The following is a 17,721-nucleotide window of genomic DNA, read 5'->3' as shown; positions in this document are numbered from 1 at the left end:
ATGGCAAAACCCCATCTCTACTAAAAATACAAAAATTAGCCAGGCATGGTTGTACATGCATGTAATCTCAGCTACTTGGGAGGGTGCGGCAGGAGATTGCTTGAACCTGGGGGGCAGAGGTTGCAGTGAGCCAAGATCACGCTATTACACTCCAGCCTGGCTGACAGAGCGAGACTCCATCTCAAAAAAAAAAAAAAAAAAAAGAAGAAGAAGAAGAAGAAGAATTATCATATTAGGTTTAAGAGGTGGGTTTAAGCAGAGGTATCAGGTTCTAAAGTCTTCAGAGGCCAGAAGGATAATTTGATTTCCCGAAGAGAGGAGATGTCAGAAAATAGTGGTAATGTGCAGAACTTCCACATCCACGTTCAGCCCCTGGCCATAGTTTTTAACTTGAACCTTAAAGGTTTACATAGAAGAAACAAAGGAAATAAATAGCTTCAAATAGCTTTTTGGAGTTTCCAAATTTTCCATTCCTGTCCCATATTTAGAACTTTATCAAAGTTGAAAAGTATGGAATTGAATTTCTTTCACCTCAGCCTCCTGAGAAGCTGTGACTATGGGTATGCACCACCACGCTGAGCTACTCTTTGTATTTTTGGTAGAGACAGGGTTCAACCATGCAGCCCAGGCTGATCTCAAACTCCTCGACTCAAGCGATCTACATGCCTTGGCTTCCCAAAGTGCTAGGATTATGGCCATGAGCCACCACACCCACCCCACGTTTCCACATTGTTTTGTGGGGCAGAATCCATTTCTATGATAACTAACATCCACAGAATGAAAGACCATTTATTTTAAATACATAATTGTATAAAATATTTCAACTAATGATTACCATCTATGAAGGGACAGCCGCAGTTTTAACAGAGGACATAGGATTCTTATCCATGATCTTACCTGGTAAATGACGAAAGATTCTTCAGCTTTAAAAATAAAAGCATGTGAATGCTTTGGATTCTCAAGATGTACCTCTGTTGACAAAATGAAATATAAAATATGTCAAATATTTAGGTAATATAATCAACACAGACAAGCTCAATACAAAAAAAGAAAAATATCCTAAAATACCTCTAGTCTGGGTGAATTATTTTGATGCTTACATTATGCAGAGATTTGATAACTCTGCATTCAGCATTGTTTCTTTAAGACGGTGGTCCCCAACCTTTTTGGCACCAGGGACCAGTTTCGTGGAAGATAATTTTTCCACGAACCAGGGGGTGGGGGAAGGTTTGGGGATGATTCAAGCACGTTACATTTACTGGGCACATTATTTCTATTTTTATTGCACTATAATATATAATGAAATAATTATACAACTCAATATGATGTAGATTATACCACTCACTATATAGAATCAGTGGGAGCTCTGAGCTTGCTTTCCTGTGACTAGACGGTCCCATCTGGGGTTAATGGGAGACAGTGATACCCAAAGTGTGTTGTTTATGTCCAGTCTACTCCATAACTTCCTTTAGTTGCTGTCACTGCAGAAAACCCCGCTTTACAAAGATAGGATTTAGGAAATGGGAGCAGGCTTTTCAGTGCTTTTGTGGCAATTTCAGGATATTCATCCTTGACTTTAATCCAGAACGCATGGGTATTTGAAGTTGTCTTAAACATACTCTTAAGGCCACCACATGCAGCTGTGTAATTGAAGTACATCAACTCACTTGCTACTATAAAGCCTGCCACCAGATGTAGCTTATCACTTGTCACTCACTGATAGAGTTTTGATATCAGTCTGCAAGCAACTGGTTTATTATTGCCTCTGTGCCGTCAAACCGCTCTGCTAATATTAATCTTTATTTGTAGCCACTCCCCAGCTCTAGTATCCCGGCCACAGCTCCGCATCAGATCGTCAGACATTAGATTCTCATAAGGAGAGTGCAACCTAGATTCCTTCCATGTGCAGCTCACAATACGGTTTGTGTGCCTATGAGAATCTCCTGCTGCCGCTGATCTGACAGGAGGCGGAACTCAGGCTGTAATGTGAGTGGTAGGGAGCGGCTGTAAATACAGATGAAGCTTTCTCGCTTGCTTGCTACTCACTTCCTGCCCTGCAGCCCTGTTTCTAACAGGTCATGGACCACTACTGGCCCATGGTCTGTGGACTGGGGACCCCTGCTTTGAAAAACTAGCCAAGTAGTACGGTGGTCGAGGTGAGCCTTTGTCATCTATCACAAAGAGAAAATCAAATTGAGAGCAACAGTAGTCGTACATGTACTTTAATTCAAGGAAAACTCATAAGTGCTGGTAAAATACAGCCTGTGGTATGAAAGTGAACAAGACTTCATCTCTAGCTTTTTTCTTCTCTGAGCATGAAGCTTTGCCATGCACTTTAAAGGTATTTTTCCACTGGAGTTACAAACAGGTGAGAAACATGTAGTTGGAGACTATTATCTTAAAATTGCCTTAACTTTAAGGCCTAGTCTCATGAGTAAAATATTATTTTCCTCAAAGCTTTTATTCATTCCTGCTTATATCTCCATAAGCTAGGGATTTCTGGTCTAAAAAACTCTTAAGAAAGGATGACAATAAGGATGCTGAGATACTAAGAAGAAAACTTTTTTTTTTTAATTTAAATAAGAAATAAAATGACAGAGTTTAGTCTCATGTGAAATTATTTACTTGGCTATGTGGAAATAAGTCTCTCAAGTTTTCTTGACATAACTTGTCTCAATTTTCAGGAGGCTGTTTGTTTATGGTAGTTGGTGATACTGTACATTGTCCCAGAGTTTTATTATAATCAAACAACAAAGTATGTCAGGATTTTGGTTTCTTTTTACATTTTTCAGCACCTGGTAAAGCAAATTAGAAAGATAAGGAGTTTTCTAACTTAAAAAAATGCAACTTTAAAGTAACTGTAGTTATTGTGGTTCATAGTTTCAGTTGCCTTTCCAATAAAATGAAAATAATACCAACGTGGCAGATTTGTTTTGAAGCTTAAGTTAATTAGCTTATGGAAAGGATCCACTACAAAACCCGACTCACAGTGTTGCTGGGTACTGAAGGAGATCACTGCTAGCAGCAATACAAACTGTACAATCACACATTTGCTTGCTATTCTGTTTGAAAGAGTCAGATCACTGTTACATTGTATATTCCAAGGTAATCTCCTTACTCATGACTGACTTAGATTTTGTTTGTTCGTTTGTTTGTTTTTATAGACAGGGTCTTACTCCATCTATAAAAGGACAGGCTGTAGCGCAGTGTTACAATACAGCCTCAAACACCTATGCTCAAATGGTCCTCTCGCTTTAGCCTCCAGAGTTGCTGGGACCACAAGCATATACCACATACCTGGCTAATTTTTTAAAATTTTAATTTCTTATAGAGACAGCCTTGTTTTGTTGTGCAGGCTCATCTAAAACTCCAGCAATCCTCCTGAATCAGCCTCCCAAAGTACTGGAATTACAGGTGTGAGCCACTACACCTGGTTTGACTTGGCTCTTGTTTCCACTTCCTGCCTAGAGTTCAGTACCAAACAACTGAAGAATAATGAAGAGGATTTTAAAACAATAGAGTAAAACGAGCTAGGAGAAAAATAAAATAGAACTGCCATTATTTGTTCTGAAGAAAAAAATTGGAAACGTTTTATGATCTGCTTCACTAGACATTGTATTTTAAGAAACAGGCTTACATGATTAACTGATGGAGGGTTAGACATGGCAAATGAGCTTTTTCCGTAAATCTGTTTAAAACATTCCTGGTTTTTTCACTTCTCTACCTTAAATGTGCAGTTTCACTCAGTAGAAAAAGAAAAGGCAATTCTGAATGCAGAGCAGAGACAAGAAGGGAAACTTAGAAATACAAGTGGATGAGTATAGAAGTGAAAGAGAAATGTGCTTAATGTTTTAATTATTTGTCATTTTCTTAGGAAAGTGAGAAGAATCAGGTTCATACCATATTGTACATTATTACCAAAGTTAAAGCAAAAAGGAAAAGAATTTAAATGCATCTTTATTTAATCCTCTATTACAGAAAGAATATAATTTTTAGACAGTCTCCCCATATTTTTTTTCTGATTTTAAAAAGCAAACCTGGATTAGCAGATAGAATTCTTGTTAGTTTTAAGAACAATTCGTTTTGCAACTACAAGTAAAATGACACATAGGAATAAAGTTCCAAGCATGCTCCTTGAGATAGGTTCTCTCATTTGGATGCACCTTTTTTTCTGAGTTGTCAAAACAAGTTTAATTAAGGAAGCTCTGAGGGGCATCTACTTCTCATCAGTGCATAGGGCAGGGAAAGGAGAGTCAGTCACTTTTTGCCCCGTATCCAGGCTTTCCAAGCTCTCGTGCCTGTGGTTTCCCTGCAGGAAACTTGGATGAGCTTTACCAGACAGCAGTGGTACCTCTGAGAATTTGGTCCAGGCATATCTGAGCCTGTATGGATGCTGGTGAGGGAAGTGAGACCTGGAGCAACTATTGCATCTTCTCCTTAGTTTAGAGTGCTGAAACTCCAAACCTGAAAACAGGAACAAAAGTAATATCCAAACATAAATGCCATTTAAAGGTCATTCTTAGCTGACTTTTCTTGGCTTTTTTATTACCACTTTTACATACCAGAATCAATTTTCCATGTAATTAAAAAAAAAACTGTAAGGGTAAACAGAAGGCAATCAAAAAATGCAACTCTATACCTCTGAACTATCCTTTAGTGAATGGAAGTAAAAATAATGTCAAAGATAAATAAAATATATCAAAGGTTAACAACTCAAATTCTTATATATTGCTTCTTGCACATTGAAAGTTTTTAAATGGAAATGTTTGAATGTTAAATATTGTGGAAAGTAATGTAGGGCTGGCCCATAGAACTGGGTAATCATAGAAAAAATAACATTTTCTTCATAGAGAAAATAGGTAGGGCTAGCAGAGGCCACCAAACTTTTACAAATTTATGTAGTCACTATAGTGGTGGTCTGTGGCAGGGGTTGGGGGTAGGATGCATGCCTTGACCTGGTTCTCATACTATGCTTTTTCCACCAGATGGAATATCCCTCCACATCCTTTACAGTTAGAACCAGATTTCTAAAGAGCTTGCTTCTTCAGAATCTTAGAATCATGAAATGTTAAAAGTAGACAAACCCTTCAAGCTGTGTTAGCCTTACCCCTTTATTCTGCATATCATAAAACTGAGGAAAAAGAAGTGGTTTTTCTATAATCACAAAACTAGAATCCAAACTATAGGCTATATTGACGCATTCTTCCCTATTTTGATTCCCATGGAGTTTTCAATTTTAATTCACAATGTTTTTCTCAAAGGAGACACTGTTCACAAAACACTTCCCAACCAGGCTTAAAAGTGATACAAATGTATGTCACTTAGCCGTGACTAGATACAATGAAAATACATGTTCAGACACTTTTAGCCATTCATGATGTTTGCTTTCCCATTTATCTATTCAGCAGCTGATCTCACATCTCATCATTTTACAATATATCTGGGTGGCATATGAAAACTAATTACCTTTTTTTTTTTCATGGAAATGCTGGTAAGATTGAAGATACGCAAATCCCCTGAAGAAATATCAGTATTTTTTATTTTTTATAAAGAGGTTAATAGGAAATAGTATCATCTGTGAGGTATGTTCTGAAGCATCATAAACCAAGATCGTAAAACTGAGGAAGCCATGACTTTATTGTTGCCTGCTGTTAGAAAGACAAAATCAGGCCGGGCATAGTGGCTCATGCCTGTAATCTGAGCACTTTGGGAGGCAAAAGTGGGAAGATCCCTTGAGGTCAGGAGTTTTGAGACCAGCCTTGCCAACCTGGCAAAACCCTATCTCTATAAAAAATATAAAAACTAGCTTTACATGTGCACACATGTAATCCCAGATACTTAGGAGGCTGAGGTGGGAGGTTTGCTTGAAACTGGGAGGCAGATGTTGCATTGAGCCAAAATCACAGTATTGTACTCCAGCCTGAGTGACAGAGCAAGACTCTGTCTCAAGGAAAAGAAAATTGAAATAAATCCCAACAACCCTCAAATTATAAAGGAAATCATATATGGCTAGGTATATAGGTGGAAAAATGAGAGAAGAAGAGAGAGGAAGAGAATTAGAGACTAACATATCTAAGAAACATACATCAGTTTTGTGTATCTTTGCATTGAACAAAAAATAGTTCACAGGCACACAAGAAAATTATTACAGTTACAGCCCCAAAATTATAATGAAAATCCTTGAGTAACATTTATTTTCTAAAGAGATAAAAACAAATTTGTTGTTTTATCTCATAGGTTTACATGAGGATACAATTTTATGAATTTTATGCTGTCTTTACAGTAATTTTTTAATGCAGAAAACAATTTGGATTGAGATAGAAAATATGTATTAAATGAATCTCTCCCTTGGCTCAATAGTCTTGAATATATTAATGTAAAAATAAAACAATATATCTTAAGAAATTATTTATATAATTCTATCTAGACATCTGTGTAGCCAGTGAATATGACTAAGCTTTTCATTATTCTTATTATACTTAAATTCTGGGGTACCTGTGCAGAAGATGCAGGTTTGTTACATAGGTATACGTGTGCCATGGTGGTTTGCTGCATCCAGCACCCCATCATCTACATTAGGTATTTCTCCTAATGCTATCCTTCCCTATCCACTACCCACTGCTATCCCTCCCTGAATTCCCCACTCACTGACAGGCCCCAGTGTGTGATGTTCCCCTTCCTGTATCCATGTGTTCTCATTGTTCAACACCCACTTTTTTGGTTTTCTGTTCTTGTGTCAGTTTGCTGAGAATGATGGTTTCCAGCTTTATCCATGTTCCTGCAAAGGCCATGAACTCATTCTTTTTTATGGCTGCGTAGTATTCTGTGGTGTACATGTGCCACATTTTCTTTATTCAGTCTATCATTGATGGGTATTTGGGTTGGTTCCAAGTCTTTGCTATTGTGAACAGTGCCACGATAAACATATGTGTGCATGTGTCTTTGTAACAGAATGATTTACAATCCTCTGGGTATATACCCAGTAATGGGATTGCTGGGTCAAATGGTATTTCTAATTCTAGATCCTTGAGGAATTGCCACACTGACTTTCACAATGGTTGAAGTAATTTACACTCCCTCCAACACTGTAAAAGCATTTCTATTTCTCCACATCCTCTCCAGAATCTGTTGTCTCCTGATTTTTTAATGTTCGCCATTCTAACTGGCATGAGATGGTATCTCAAAGTGGTTTTGATTTGCATTTCTCTAATGACCAGTAATGATGAGCTTTTTTTCATATGTTGGTTGGCTGCATACATGTCTTCTTTTGAGAAGTGTCTGTTCATATCTTTTGACCATTTTTTGATGGGATTGTTTGTTTTTTTCTTGTAAATTTGTTTAGGTTCATCGTAGATTCTCGATATTAGCATTTTGTCAAGTGGGCAGATTGCAAAAATTTTTTCTCATTCTATTGGTTGCCTGTTCATTCTGATGGTAGTTTCTTTTGCTGTGCAGAAGCTTTTTAGTTTAATTAGATCCTTTTTGTCAATTTTGGCTTTTGACATCATTGCTTTTAGTATTGTAGTCATGAAGTCCTTGCCCATGCCTATGCCCTGAATGGTATTGCCTAGGTTTTCTTCTAGGTTTTTTATGGTGTTAAGTCTTATGTTTAAACCTTTAATCCATCTGGTGTTAATTTTTGTATAAGGTGTAAGGAAGGGATCCAGTTTCAGCTTTCTGCAGATGGCTAGCCAGTTTTCACCACATCATGAATGAACTCCCATTCACAGTTGCTACAAAGGGAATAAAATGCCTAGGAATACAACTAACAAGAGATGTGAAAGACCTCTTCAAGAAGAACTACAAATCACTGCTCAAGGAAATAAGAGAGGACACAAACAGATGGAAAAACTTCATGCTCATAGTTAGGAAGAATTAATATGAAAGTGGCCAAATTGCTCAAAGTGTTTTATAGATTCAATGCTATCCCCATCAAGCTACCAATGGCTTTCTAAACAGAATTGGGGGGAAAAAAAAGAAAAAGAAAACCTTAAATTTCACGTGGAACCAAAAAAGAGCTTGCATAGCCAAGACAATCCTAAGGGGTGGGGGGGAAAGCAGGAGGCATCATGCTGATTGACTTCAAACTATACTACAAGGCTACAGTAATCAAAACAGCATGGCACTGGTAAGAAAACAGAGATATAGACCAATGGAATAGAACACAGTCCTCATAAGTAATGCCACACATGGTCTTTGACAAACCTGACAAAAACAAGCAATGGGTAAAGGATTCCCTATTTAATGAATATCACTAAGCTTTAAGTTTCATTATGTTTTGTTGCTTGGATCTATTCTTTGTAGTTTTGAGAAGGTCATACACCCTTTCTGAATTTCAATTTATGTATCTATGAAATGGAGATAATTGCCATTGTGTAGCAAAGTTATTATTAAAATAAAATTTAGAAATGTATGTTAAAAGACCTGACATATTACCTTACATACAAGCACTTAAAAAATATTCACTATGTCTGAATCTTTTCCACATACCAAAAGAGAGAGATACCAAAATGGACAATGCATTTATCACATCCTTGTGTCCTCAGAAGAAAAATAGCTAAAAGAAGAATCAGAGGCTCTAGATGCAGGTATTTGCCTGCCATGATTGCCTATGTGACCTCAGTTGCTTCATCTACCTAGAACATAAGCACTCCCTAGAAAGTCAGTCCACGAGAACATGGGGTTTGGTCTTGTTCACTCATGTAGGCACTCAAAGCAGATGTGCTAAATAAATAAGTCTAATAATGAAAGAGGTTGCAGTAAGTCATTGATTAAAGGCACTGGCTCAGGGTACACACAGAGTGGGAATGCTGTGTGACCTTGAGCACAGATCCTTATTCTCTCTGATTTTCAGTTACCTAACCAGTAAAATGACATAAAAATGGCATTGAATTTTTGAAAGTTATTTGAGGATTTCATGGAATACATCAGAAGTGTAAGTGCTTCCTGCTACATAATAAATTCTTAAAAGGGCGGACTTAAATTTTCGTTATTATCATCACAACCTTGGTATTCTAACATTCATGAATTCCCTTACTGCAGTTTCTTAAAACATGTGCTTACATGTCAGCACATTAATCAACTAAATAATTTCTTTCTTTTGCTGTCCCTGTTGGGATTGCCTTACCAGTGCTGTAGACATTGGGAGAATTCCCACTCTGTTTTCTTTTCCTGGATTGTACAAATTCTGCACTACTGAAATCTAAATTCACTGACTAGACTTATATAATGAAAAAGTATCACGGTAGCCTGGGTTCAGAATTCCTGAAGCCATTCTTGCACTTTCCAAATTATGACAGAGCCGTGGCTGTCACCAAAAGTTTGACTTCCGTTTGTTTATACAATTTATAAATGATAGTAAATATAACAGATACATTTTATAAATGTCTCTGGACTTTGGCTTCCTCCCGTATTAACATGGGAATAGTCTTATTATTCGTGCAATTGTTTTTATTTGCCTGAATTTTTAAGTAGCCCTTTGAGACTTTCAAAAAGTTTTTATAGATATTATATACTTAAAAGAAAACACAGATATACAAACACACAAACACATACAAACATACTCATACATGCTATCACATACACAAAAGGGAACATGCCATGCCTAGTAAGATTAATTTGGAAACTCAAAAGTGTCCCTAGCAAGGTTTCTGATTTTGAGATTATATTCCTTTATTCTTTTCCTTCTTCTGCCTTAAAATTTCAAGTCAAGGAGGCTCAATATTGTTATAAACGTATCAAAAAATATTGGGCTCTCCGACTTACTATTAACACTCATAATGATTAGCTCAGGAAAACCTTTGTTCTGTCATTTTCTTGCTGCTTGCTTATGCTTGCAATTAGTAACATTCTTAATCCACGGTTTTCTTATAGGATGATTTGTAGGCCCTTTGCTGATTAGATTAGGGTTCGTTTAATTAAAAATAGATAATGTATTTGATAAGCCAGGCACACATAAATTGAAATACAAGAGAAGATAAGGAAAGGAAGAAGATACTACTGTCGAGTTCTCCTTTTTCTAGTTTATCTTATGTGCAGCTATGCCCCTAGACCCTTTGACATACAGATACATTTGGATCATGAGGTTATTACATATACCCATGATTGTTAAGGCTGAAACTTTCTTCTTTATTTTTAGATTAATAATAAAACTAATTTGTTAAATCCTTAAAACCATTCTTAATCTGTATTTTCATAGAACTGTGTAGGTACCTTTGTTATAGCTCTTATTACTTTGTATTTTAGTTGTTTACATATTAACAGAGTATAAAGAGTTCCGAGGTGGATTAATTTTTGATTCCTACTAGAGAGCACAGAACTTGCGTATAGAAAATAATCAACACTTTTGTGTTTAATTAGTGAAGGAATTAGTGGCTTTGTCCCACACAAACAGGAACACTGAGCTATGCTTACTAATACAGTCACACCTCATTATTTCAGGTACTGGTCCAATATGGCTGAATGAAGTGTTTTGTTTTGGGAGAGAATCATCTATTGAAGAATGTAAAATTCAAGCGTGGGGCACAAGAGTCTGTACACATTCTGAAGATGCTGGAGTCACTTGCACTTTATAATGCATCATTTTCATTCACATCTATGAAATCACTGCTCAAAAATGATTTTATTACGTTGCTTCTATAAAATCCATTTAATGAATATTTAAGATATTAAGAACATTGCCCAAATAATATTTTTTTATTTACAGGATAAACATATTGAACACCTTCATACTTACTATATGTCTATATTTAAACCATTTTAGCTTCTGTGGGTATTTTAATGGAATTTTCTAATATAATGACATATATTGAATTGAACACATTCAAGTTTAAGGCTTGCAGATTACAAAGGCCAAGGGTTACAGAAATGCATACCAATAATTGGCTCCAATTCATAGTATCTTCATCAGGAGATTACAGTTTTTTGCTCTTCTTGTCTTTGCAATCTATTTATGTGATTTTAATTACTTTCTGAATAATGGAAGGGTTGAGAAGATATCTTTTGTGCCTAGACTGAAAAATCTGCAATCCATACATATTATTTTAAAGTAAGAATGTTATCCAACCATTAAGATCTCTCAGTGTGCAGTAATATGTGTATTAGATATCAATGTTAATGATACGTCTTGGCCAGGATGGGCCAGGGAGCTTATTTTTCTTGTCATGTACTTATAACTGTTTAATGGAATCATGAAGTAAATTGAAAGCAGGATATATGAGAACACTGACTGTCATTGTATTTGTCCATATAATTGGTTTATCAAAAATGCTATTTGTTAATGGGAAGCTTAGTTTGTTAGGCATTTTAAATTAAGTTGAATAATTAGCTTGTTACAATTCTAGGACATGGTGTTTAAAATTTAAATCTAATTACTCCATTTTAACAAACAGAATGCAAACATCTTGAGTGTGGAAGGAAGAGAAGTTTCAACTCTTTGGAGTCTTCTATGAAGTGAGTCAACATTTACAACCAGAGAGAGAGAGAGAGAGAGAGAGAGAGAGAGAGAGAGGGAGAGGGAGAGAGAGAGATAAGATCTTTAGCCTTAAAGGGGCAATAACCCTGAGTAGCTTAACAACCCCCAAAAAGTAGCTTAGCAACATTTTGTTAATACCTAGTCAACCCATCCTCAGGACCACAGTCTAGAATGTGAAAAGCTGTGCTGAAACCTAGTAATTAATTCTACCCTGAAAGTGACTGCTGCAGAAAGACCAGCAGTTGATAATATAGCCCAAATAAATTCAACCTCAGCCCTGAAAAGAACATAATTCTCAAGTTTCCTATGACCAATTCACAGAAAAATGTAATTGTAAAATAGTACTATTATGGAATTACTCTACTTTCTTTAATAGCAGCAAATGAAAGCATAAGCTTAAGCACTTTTTCATATTCTAAGGTCTCACCACACATAGTAACCAAGCAGTAGATTCACAACCCTCCAACTTGAAAAAGCAAAAACCTCACTTTGGAATTAGAATTATTGTAAACAGCCTACTGAAAATGCACTTTTATCATGTAACATTCTTTTACTTGTTGAACATTGCTGATTTTCTCTGACAGTATAATTTTGTGATTAAGGGAATTAATTCTGAATTTATACTTTCTGTCTCAAACCCTGGCTCTACTTTCAGCTAGTTGTTAATTCTTTGTGCTCAATTCCACTATCTAGGAATTTTCTTCAAAAGGTAAATACAATGGTTTTTGAAAGAATCATTTGCATTATCAGCCTGCTTGGGATGCCTGAGCTCAGTGCCTATGGGTTGTTAATATTATATTGCTTTATGGTATATGTATGCTGATTTCCCACTTACACATTGAGTGTTATATCTTTAATAAGAAATCTAAAAATCCTTTTTGTATTTGAGAGAATCTACTAAGTTCAGTCCAGTCTAGGAAAGAGCTTAATAGCACCAATAGAAATAGAGGATTTAATTTACTTAGGAATGTTGAATTGCATTAGCTTCATTAAAACAAACAAACAAACAAATAAAAACCAGAAATTTGAGATTTGTTTTTTTTTTAAAAAAAGAGAGCAGCTGACCAGAATGAATGTATCCTACTTGTTGAACCATGTAGCATCACATTAAACTCAAAATGTATATTTAAATAAAAGAAGAAGAAAAAGAAAGAGCAAAGGGGTGTTGAAATGAAGAATAACCTTTGATATCTAAGAGCCAAACATATTCCACCTAAGTTATCTGAATAAATAGTTTCAAATCAAAACTTGCCATCTTTTTCAAAATGTATGGACCATAGTTGTTTGTACTCAAGTAAAGTATTACATTAAAGGCTGTACCTATTACAAATCATATACAGTTGACCCTTGAACAACACAGACGGGAACATTGACCCCCTGCATAGTGAAGAATCCACATATAACTCTAGAGTCTCCCAAAACTTAGCCACAAATAGCCCAGTGGTGTCCAGAATCCTTACCAAGAACAAATAATTAATACATTTTATATTACTAAAAATACAGTCAATTACATTTTATATGCATGATATCCTTCATTTTTACAATAAAGTAAACTGGAGAAAAGAAAATATTTTAAAAAATCATGAGGAAGAGAAATATATTTGCTATTAATCAAGTGAAAGTGAATCATCATAAAGTTATTCATCCTTCATTGTTGTTTTCATATTGAGTAGGCTGAGGAGGAGAAAGAGGAAGAGTTGGATTTGCTGTCTCAGGGGTTGCAGAGATGGAGTGTCCATATATAAGTAGAACAGTGCACAGTTCAAACCCATACTGTTTAAGAGTTGACTGTAATAATATTTGCTATTAAGAGTAAAATGAAATATTTGTAGCCTCAGTAATTTGTTTGATCAGGATGGCAGTGATGTGTATGCCCAAAGCAATCACAGTGAAGAGAGACAAATTTATCACCACTGGCTTACAATAATAAGCATATTTACTGCCAGAGTTGGAGAACCTCAAGGCTGGTGAAGCTCAAGATCCCATATTAACTAAATAAAATCAAGACTGGCAGAAAGGAGGAAAAAGTCAATGTCTGTCAGGTAGACAATTACCAGTGTTCCCTTAGGAATGCACAATTAAGAGGTGATTATGTTGACTTTTTAAAATTCATTGAGACAGTATGTGGAAATTTTAGGAATATTTGTTTGGCACTAGATATGGCTTTGGCTTTTAATCACACAAGTAACTATAATATCATCTTTTATTCAACTCTGCATTTTCTTTGCATTTTTTCTTTAGTGAATGTTAGGTAATAGATTTTTAAATATTTTTTTCTTTAACCACACCAATCTGCTCACATAACATAGTGAAATATACATTCCTTTTTGATAATTTGTCAGCTATTTTATGTTTAAACCTTTTGTAGAATTTATATGTTTAAAATGTTAATATCTCAACAAGAATTTATTTTAGGTATATGTTATTTTTGAGTACATTTACTTAAACAAACAAACAAAAACAAAAAAACAGTATTAACTAAATGGTGGAGTAGGCAGCTTCACCCTGCCTCCTTCTGGATGCAGCAATGTTTCTTGTCTTGAGGCAGTATTGAGCAGTCTACATTTGTAGTTTGGGCCCTTGGTCCCTGATTCCAGAGGAAGCAGAGATGACCTTCTTCACAAACGGTTGTATATGTGTGTTTTAATTTGTCTAAGAAATTACCTGAAGGACTGATGCAAAGGCCTGGTACCAAAAGCTGAAGAGAGTTTCTTTGGGAAATTAGGGTGTTTTAAAAAAAATGAGTACAGGCAAATTAAGAAAGTGCCATGCATGCCCAGGGCAAAACACATGCCTAGAAAATACCTGAAAAGAACCTAAGCTTTCACCTTGGGCTGATCTCTAGGCTTAGTGCAAGTCTGACTAAGTGTTGAAGGAGTGCCCAGGCACAGAAACAATCTGCAAATACTGGGAGAGATGGATTGTTGTTGGTTGTGTTTGTTTGTTGCGGGTTTTGTATTTTGTCTTTTGTTTTTATTTTTAGTGATTGGCATTCAAAAACACTAGCTTAACACAAAGCAAAAAAAAAAGAGACTTCAGTGATCAACAACAATAAAGAACACAGTCTTGGTAAAAATCATTCAGGATAGTCACAAAACAAAAATAAGTGAAATAAATTAAAAGAATGGTCACTGAGGAAGTACAGATGCTATACCTACTTGAGAAGACATCAGAACAACTGCCTAAAATGTGCTTTAAAAAGTAATGGACAAAGTATGAAAGGAAATAAGAAAAATAATGTATTAGCAATATTAGAATATCAATATAAAGACACAAATTACATAAAAAGGAGCCAAACAGAAACTGTATCTGAAAGTACAATTACTAAAATTAAACATTATTAGAAGGCTTTAACAGCAGTTCAACAAGCAGGAGAATCAGTTCATCTGAAAACAGGACAATTTAAATTGAGTCTGAGAAGCAGATAGAAAAAAAAATAATGAAGAAAAGTAAAAAGAGCTTAAGGGACATCTGGGACACCATGAAGTGGGTTGAAATACACATTATGAGAGCCCCAGAGATAGAGAGACAGAAGAAAGAATATCTAAAGAAATACTAAACAAGAGTCCCCAAATTTCCTGGTAGGCATGAATCTCCAAGTCCGAGAATCTCAAAAAACTCCCACACCAAGAGACCCACACCAAGACAAATTGGCCAAACTGACAAAAGAAAAAGACAAAGAGAATCTTGAAAGTAGCAAGGGAGAAGCAACTTGTGATATACAATGGACCTTACAAAAGATTAATAGCTGATTTCCCATCATTGGAAACTATAAGGCCAGAAGACATTTGGATGACATGTAATTTGTGACAACAACATAAAATGTGGGAAATATGGAGTGCTTAGAGGCAGAGTTTTTTTGTTTTTTGTTGTTTTTTTCTTTTTAGATGAAATTTCACTCTTGTTGCTCAGGCTGGGGTGTAATGGTACGATCTCGGCTCACCACAACCTCCACCTCCTGGGTTAAAGTGAGTATTCTACCTCATCCTCCCAAATAGCTGGGATTACAGGCATGTGCCACCATGACCAGCTAATTTTGTATGTTTATTAGAGATGGAGTTTCTCCATGTTGGTCAGGCTGGTTTTGAACTCCCAACCTCAGGCAGTCTGCTCACCTCAGCCTTCCAAAGTACTGAGATTACAGGAGTGAGCCACCATGACTGAACAAAACAGAGTTTTTAAATGTTATTGAAGTCAAGTTGGTATCAATTTAAGGTAAATGTCATAAATTTAGGATGTTAATTAAGCACCAGGGTGGTCATTAGAAAAAAATCTAGAAATATTTGCACAAAAGGGAATAAGAAGAAAATCAAAATCATTCTCTACAAAAAAGTCAACTAAATACAAAAGAAGGCAGTAATGGAAGAAATGAGAACCATAAAGATATAAAGCATATAGAAAATGTCAATATTTCAAAAGTTAGTTCTTCCTTGTCAGAATTACGTTAAATTCAAATGGATTAGGTTCTCTAAGGCAGCAATTGGAAGAATGAAATTTTAAAAAAAAGGTAACTACATGTTACCTACATGAAACTCACTTTAGATTAAAAGACATGAACACATTGAAAGTGAAGTGACAAAAAGTTTATTTCATGCAAATAGTAACCAGAAGAGAAATGAAATGGTTCTTTCAAAATCAGACAAAATATAATTTAAGTCAAAAACTGTTAAAAATGAAAAGACCATTATATATTGATTAAAGGACATAATATATTGATAAAAGAGATATCACATAAATTCATCCAAAAGATGTAATAATGATAAACATATATGCACCAAAACTGTGAGTCCCAAAATATATGAAGCAAACATGGACAGAATAAAGCAGGCTTCCCCAAACTATGGCCCACGGGCCTCATGTGGCCCCCTGAGGCCATTTATCCAGACCCCCACTGCACTTCAGAAAGGGGCACCTCTTTCATTGGTGGTCAGTGAGAGGAGCACAATATGTGGCGGCCCTCCAACAGTCTGAGGGACAGTGAACTGGCCCCCTGTGTAAAAAGTTTGGGGACACCTGGAATAAAGGGAGAAATAAACAGTTCTACAACCGTAGTTGAAGACTTCAATACAATACTTTCAAAGATGCTTAACACTTCTAGAAAGAAGATCAATAAGGTGATAGAAGACTTGAACCACCCTATGCAACAACTAGACCTAACAAGCATATATATATGTATAACATTTCACCCAACAGCAGCAAAATGTACATTCTTCTCAAGTGCACATGAAATGTTCTCTGGCAAACAACATATTTGTGATTGAATGGCCACCCTAAAATCTCAATAAATCTTTAAAGAATGAAATTGTAGAAGTATCTTTTCCAGACTTAGTAGAATAAAACTAGAAATTATCATAATTATTGCATTATTATATGAAGAAAATTGGAAGATATATAAATATGTGGAAAACAACACACTCCTGACCAACAGGTCAAAAAATAACTGATAGGGGAAATTAGAAATACGTGGAAGATGTGAATGAAAATAAAAACATAATAAACCAACACTTAGGGAATGCAGTATAAGCAGTACTCAAAGGAAAATTTATAGCTGTAAATACATACATGAAAAAGAATTATCTTGTGGTGTTATGATATATATGTTGGTTTTCATCCAAGTCTTCTGGTTTATAACTTAGATAGGCCTTGTTACAGTCTTTTGTTATAATGTTGAGTGTGTTAGAACACAGGGGAAAGTTGCTGATCTTTTTCCTACCTTCTTTTCACCTGCCCCAAGGCAGGACTCTAGCCTTTCCTCAGCTTTCTGATTATGGGTCTTAAGACCTTCCAACAGGGAGAATCCTGCCCTATACTCTGGGGGAAGGAATGTTGATATCATGAAATTTTAACAAAAACCCAAACGGACTGAGTTTGAAGAGCATCCAGAGAGCTGAACATGTGGAGGGTCCTGGAGGGTGGCATGCCCAGAGAGAGCATGAAAGCTCTGCACCCCTTCCCCTGTACTTAATTCTATGCATCTTTTTATCTGTAGCCTTTGCAATATTCTTTATACTAAACTGGTAAATGTAAGTAAGTGTTACCCTGAGTTCTGTAAGCTTCTCCAGAAAATTAAATGACCCCAATTATAAGAAGGAGATGTGGAGACCCCAACTTGAAGCCAGTTGTTCAGAAGTTATAGAGGCCCAAACTTGCAAGTGGTGTTTGAGGGTATGGGGGACAGTCTTAGTGACTGAGCCTCCAACCTGGTAGATAATGTCAGAGCTGAATTAGCAGACACCAGGGAGGAAAAA

General features: G+C 35.9%; 1 protein-coding gene across 7 annotated transcripts in view; it reads left to right on the top strand.

The window, feature by feature from the left end:
* MSR1 (macrophage scavenger receptor 1) overlaps positions 1 to 17,721 on the top strand; it is a 568,786-nt gene that overhangs the window by 348,049 nt on the left and 203,016 nt on the right. For 5 of the 7 annotated variants that reach the window (XM_074383955.1, XM_074383953.1, XM_074383954.1 and 2 more), the window contains one exon: positions 10,441 to 12,502. The exons of the other annotated variants lie outside the window; for them this stretch is intronic. In XM_074383955.1, the coding sequence (XP_074240056.1) occupies positions 10,441 to 10,574 (134 nt within the window). In that variant the 3' untranslated portion in view covers positions 10,575 to 12,502. Of the gene's footprint in view, positions 1 to 10,440; positions 12,503 to 17,721 lie in introns of those variants that run through there. 7 annotated transcript variants of the gene reach the window in all.

This window comes from Saimiri boliviensis, chromosome 13, assembly GCF_048565385.1.
Source record: "Saimiri boliviensis isolate mSaiBol1 chromosome 13, mSaiBol1.pri, whole genome shotgun sequence".
Taxonomy (NCBI): Eukaryota; Metazoa; Chordata; class Mammalia; order Primates; family Cebidae; genus Saimiri; species Saimiri boliviensis.
This window is presented reverse-complemented; position numbering and strand designations above follow the sequence as displayed.